The sequence below is a fragment of the Nomascus leucogenys genome, chromosome 11 (assembly GCF_006542625.1).
Source record: "Nomascus leucogenys isolate Asia chromosome 11, Asia_NLE_v1, whole genome shotgun sequence".
NCBI lineage: Eukaryota > Metazoa > Chordata > Mammalia > Primates > Hylobatidae > Nomascus > Nomascus leucogenys.
In genome coordinates this window covers 28989105-28995104 of record NC_044391.1, presented here as the reverse complement: position 1 = coordinate 28995104, position 6000 = coordinate 28989105, and the positions used below count along the sequence as shown (strand labels likewise).

The 6000-nt window shown below is 33.0% G+C and overlaps 1 protein-coding gene across 5 annotated transcripts in view; it reads right to left on the bottom strand.

Moving 5' to 3' along the window:
* Positions 1-543: 543 nt before the first annotated feature.
* MIOS (meiosis regulator for oocyte development) overlaps positions 544-6000 on the bottom strand; it is a 45799-nt gene continuing 40342 nt past the window's right edge. For 3 of the 5 annotated variants that reach the window (XM_030822129.1, XM_030822133.1, XM_030822130.1), the window contains one exon: positions 544-1416. In XM_030822129.1, the coding sequence (XP_030677989.1) occupies positions 1302-1416 (115 nt within the window). In that variant the 3' untranslated portion in view covers positions 544-1301. Of the gene's footprint in view, positions 1417-5059; positions 5958-6000 lie in introns of those variants that run through there. The other 2 variants (XM_030822132.1, XM_030822131.1) reach the window with 2 other exon arrangements.

Genomic DNA, 6000 nt, shown 5'->3' with positions numbered 1-6000 from the left:
AATTGAGCAAAGTGCACGCCAGATGAGACTGGACAATAATCACATAAATTCAGTACATAGAGGAGGACAGCTTTCCCACTACAGACCCAGAGCCAAAAAAGAGTCAGGAAATCTCATGACGAAGATATAGGAGAAAAAATATTGAAATAAAGTTATTAATCATGTACCACTAAGCTCAGGGAAATCAGAATTATTTTACATATTCATTTCCCAATATGCTAAGTGGAGAACATAATGCACTACTTCCAAATGTAATGAAGAATTGAGAGGACTATATCTTGTTATTCTTGTATATTACTAGTGTAGAGTAAGAAATCTAGAAAATGCTTTCTGAACAATTAGATCTCAATCCAAATTTTCGTAATACCTTGTAGCCTGTTTTTTCACCTCATAGAATAAATCTTAACATATGATTGTTTCACTGTGTTTAGTAACAAGATACAAGGTCATGGATAACTTTTCTAAAAGCCAGTATATATATATGGTGTGTATGTGTGTGTGTGCACGAGAGACAGAGTGAGAGAGACAGAGGAGAGAGAGAGATGCATGTACGTTTATTTATATATTTATTGGGAAAAAAAGATACAGATAAGAAAATGTTACTCAAAATTCCACTCTTTAAAGATGGCCACTGTTAAAGTTTCTGTATTAACCATATCCCAGACAAATATATTTATACGCTAGATATACTATCCTAAAACTTCCCTTTCCTTTCACTTACCAATATATTAAGAAACCTTTGTCAATGAAAATATCTATACTAATTGAATCATTTCTTAGTTACCCACTGTATGTATATACAATAATTTATTCTTTTCTATTATTGGACATTTAGGTTTCCAAGTTTTTATTATAAACAATACTGTGTAGAACCATATCACAAAAATATACATCTTTGTGCACTTATGCAATCGATCCCTCAGAAAATATTCCCAGCATACTATGTCAAAGGGTATGAACCTTTTTACGGCTTCTGATTAACACTGTTTACTTGTCCTCAAGACTTAAACTCTCATTAGCTGTTATCTCAGAATGTTTCCTTCCCACATCCATGAAAATGCCTATTATTTTAAATCTATGCAGTCAGTTGAACAGTATTCTACTTTTTAATCAGCATGTTACTGATTTAGCATTTATTTGTCAGCCATTCTATTTTGCTTGCACAAGTCTTTGATTGATATTATCTACTGATTGTTTTTTCCTCGGCTTTGAAAATGTCCTTTCTGAATTAAGGCAATTTGTCATAAATGTTGTAGTTTATCAATTTGTTTGCCTTGTAACTATTTATGATTTTTGCCATATCAAATTTTGATGACTTGGAAAAGAAGCAAAGGTGTGCCTTTTGCTTTCTTCTTTTTCATTGCCATGTGCAGAACCAGTGACAACAGCAACCACTTCTTAAGGATTCTAGTATTTCTAGAATAGAAACACAGGAGGGGAGAAAAATGGAGAGAAAACATTTCCTTTGCATAAAAACTAACCTCAAAAACAAATTAAGAGATCAATTTTTGAATTTTATCAAGTGCTTTGTACATCCAAAGAGCTATTGACGTGGTTCTCTTTTGGTGTATTAATACTAAACATAATTAAAATATTATCCAGTACTTAATTCTTGGAATAAACCCTTCTTTGTCGGAGTGAATCATTGTTACAAACATAACCTACAAAGTAGTACACAGAAGCGGAAAACAGAAATTAAAAGGGCAGATTAGGAGGTCAAGACTACTGGAATCTGTCTTGGCTGTATTTGCTACTCATGTAACCTAAGACAAGTGACCTGACGTCCCTATGCCTGAGTTGCCTCATTTACAGAACGGGGACAATAATGGAGTAACTGCCTCATAGGTTTATTGCAAAAACAGGATAATGTGCTTGGCACCTGGCACATAAAAGGCATTAACAGTAATTTATATACTGCTGCATTAGACGCTAATTTCACTTGTGACTTTATCATGTTAAATTTGTGTTAATTTGATACCTGGGTTGTTAGCTTTTAAAAACCTTGGGAAGCTTTCCTTCTCTCTCTGTACTCTGGGAAAAGTAGTATTTTATAAAAATTAATATACTTGTAAAGTGCTACTTGATAATCAACAAAGTAACCTACAACATTTTCAGGTAGGAGAGAAAACTGGCAGATGATGTAATGGAAGGAGTGAGTAGCGGACAGGGGAGCTGCTATCTAGCAAGGCCTGTTTCTGTCATTGTGATGTGGGTCACTAGACTTGATACAAAATATTGACCCAAGTATGTGTCTCCTACCTCTCTGATGCCTGTCTGAGCAGATGTCAGAAATTGTCCCCACTAGCTTTAATTATGGCTATTCCGGGAGAGCCAGTCTCATGGTATACTTTTGAAATTATCACTACCACCCCAACATTGTAATTTAAATGAACATCAAGTGTAACAGAATGGCAGAAAAAGTACACAGAATAATCTTGGATACTTTCTCCAAGTATCCAGGTTAGGGAGTTCAATTTAAACGTAATTAAATTAAGAGTTGAGAACAGATATAAAAACTTAAAAGTTTTCAATAGTCAGTTGTTAAATTCGCCATAATTTTTTCCTCTGGGTTCATTTTTATATCACATTTAACTCTTAGGAGGTCATCTGGAGGATTTTTGCATGCAGCAAAAACAGTAATACTCCAAATTTATCCAAATTATGGCATTTTTCTTTTGAGACCGGACTTAGCTACTTTTGTTTACCCTACATTTGGAGTATAACTATTACTGGGAATTTTCATTCTTTTTAAAAAAAATCTATTTCACCTAACTCACACCAAGGAAATTTTCATTCTTGAGACAATTGTAGATTCTTTGTTAAAATTATACTGTATTCATTGAAAAAGTACTGATACATGAGCAATCTATGAAAATGAAGGTAACAATGACTGCTAATCACTACCATTTATAGAGCACTATGTGACAGGGATATGGCACTTCATGGTTATTGCATCATCTAATACTCCCACACTCTATGAGGTAGGTATTTCTGTATCTTTCTTTTAACATATGAAGAAACTGAAGCTCAAAAAGGTCAAGTCACTTACCAAAGATCCCGAGGCTAGGATTATAATTTATGTTTCAAAGACCATGCTTTAACTACTTGCAGTCAAATGAATGACTGAAATTGAGTCATCTAATAAAATGCAGAACTACATTCTTTTAAATACTTACTATGTGAAGCATTGACAATGGGAAGCTACTTTTAAAATATACCATTTTAAAGGATAATAACTATTCTGGAAAGTGGGTTAAATTGAAAAACAGAGCCTAAAAGGAATGTTACTTCTAATATTAAGTATGAAGTCTGTCATCAAAATAAGTACCAATATTACTTCACGTGGATTATTTGTAAAGGAATCATAATTTCTTGATTAGATACAATGACTTCAACCCAGATTTATTCAATCTCTTAAAAATAATAAAAACACTTTTATTAAACTTGTCTATTGATCATGTTTAGGTAAAGTATCTTGTTGAGTTTATAAACCCAAATACCAGTGACTTAGTGATAAAACTGAGAAAATAATTTGAATCTACCTTCATTGTCCATGCACACTGAAATGCAAAACAGACACCAGAGACATAAATTGCATGTTTGGGCTTCACAGAAAACATTTTAGAGGTTGACACATACATACAATCTTAAAAATGTCACCCTCATATATTAGGATTACAAGTAAGCATATTACATAATAGACTTTACATTCATGTTTTATACTGTATTTCCAAAACTTGTAACTATTTCAGATAAATTCAATAATTTTATATTTTATTTTAGCTAATGAGAATGAAAATGTATATGAGTCTGACATTACTTAAAGCTGACTTTCATATTTAAGACAGTAAATTTGAAAGGAACACTTCAAATGAAATATTAAAGGTAAAGGGTATATGTTAATAAAATGAAATCAATTAAGATTTACTCAAATGAAGGCTGGAAAAAGTACCCTTAATAGCAATCTTTAAAAAAAAAAATTGCAATTCCCATGTCTTTCATTTGAAAAGACTGTCATGTAGGTGAGACATTTACAGTAGATATGTACTACTCCCAATGTTTTCCTAGAAAAGGGTTTTATGTAATCAGATACTCAAGGTAAAAAATAAATTTAATCTACTTTTAATATTTAGGTTACACCTCAAACTAATCTGACAAATCTGTTTTTATAAGGCAAAACTGCTAATACGAAAGCTCTTAAAATTCTTCAGTTTTATTTCTCCAAAATCTATAAAATAAAATTAGGTTTACTCTTTATGAACACAGCTTCAACTACAAAATTCCTAGTTCAGTCCGTCTGCATACGGCAGATGACAGAGAAGCATCTTGTAAATTCTTTGTATTTCTCTTACAACTATCTAGCTATGAAATGAGAAAAAAAAATTTTTAAATAAAGTCCCTGACTTAGCCCCAGTAACACTTACATTTAAAAACTTACACCTAAAGTGGTCGCTGAAGTGACCCTATTTCCCCTAGTCTACCTTGGAAAGAACAAGGTATGGTATTCCAAATCAGGACGGAATTTGACAGCACAGAAACACTGACACAGATTACACTAAATGGCTAGTTACACATAATCTTGCATAGACTTTGTATGCAGTAAAATGTTCTCAGGTGATGAGGATAAGATGACAAATTAATATGGAGAAAAACCTTTGAAGACAAATCAGGACATTGGAAAGCAAAAGGTACAAAGTGAAAATTTTGTATGTTCACCTGAAATGGTACATGTTTTTCTCTTCTGAAGAGAAAAAGTTGTAAGACAGATTCTTCATCTTGGCTTTTCTAGGAAGACGATAATGTCTATGCCAAAAGATTGCTTATCTTAAAATCAAAGTAAATGAGGGAAAAGCCTCCTTTAAAAACTACATATTTATACATACACACATATAAATATACACACACACATATATATAACAGACAGTAATAAAAAATATTCTCCAGTGTGGGATAGGGGCTCTGCAATTCTAAAAGTAAAAATCTGTAACTTTAAATTAATCTGAAAGAAATCTAAGCACAGCTGAACTTAAAACTATTGTCTGAATCATATAATTAGTCATTTTATTTTAAAAGTGCACATATTTTATTGAAAGATATCCAGTTTCAGCTTTGAAGATATAGGCTCAAAGTCTGTTCTTGGCTCTTCCAGAAATTCTGCTTGTAGAGTGTTCATAATTTCAACCAAAACTTAGAAAGTTTTTCTAAAGTAGACTTTTCAACCTGCTGAACAGAACTCATGTCTACACTTTGATGTTTATTTCAGCAGCATTTGTCTCTGTGAAGCACATCAAAATCACTCAAACATCAAAACTGCTGATCTGATAGAATGATTTATTTTCCCATTACAGGTAAGTCATGAATGACTTGTTCTGAGGTATGTTTCTGAGCTATGAAGGAAACCTATTAGAAAGTTCCACACTTGAAGGTTTCTCTTAAGGTGATAACATTTATGGCTGGACAGTCTCTGCAGGTACCAGATTCCCTGTTGTATCCAACTGCATACATTTACACGTGCATGCAGACACAGGGCACTCTGCATGGTCCCTAAAAAAATAGGTCAAATAACAGTTAAAAATCCAAATTAGACATACATACATTTATTTATTTCTTTTTTTTTTTAAGAGACAGGGTCTCGCTATATTGCCCAGGCTGTACTCACACTTCTGGGCTCAAGCGATCCTCCTGCCTCAGTCTGTTGAGTAGCTGGGACTACAGGTGTGCACCACTGTGCCCACCTGTATCTATCTATAATGCAACTTTTCAAAATGGCATTTGGAAAAATATAGAAACTAAAACCCAGAGAAAAAAAGCATCAAAAGCATCAAATTATAAATTACTGCCAAGCTGAACTTTAGGGAGAAGTTAAGAAATACATACCTTTTACTTTCTACATATATGGCAAGATATTTCATTTATAGTTGCGAAGGTAACAGGGATGTGCTCAGAGTTTAAATTAGCTAGTGAGACAAATTGGGTATAAATGCTGTATCAATCAGGAGC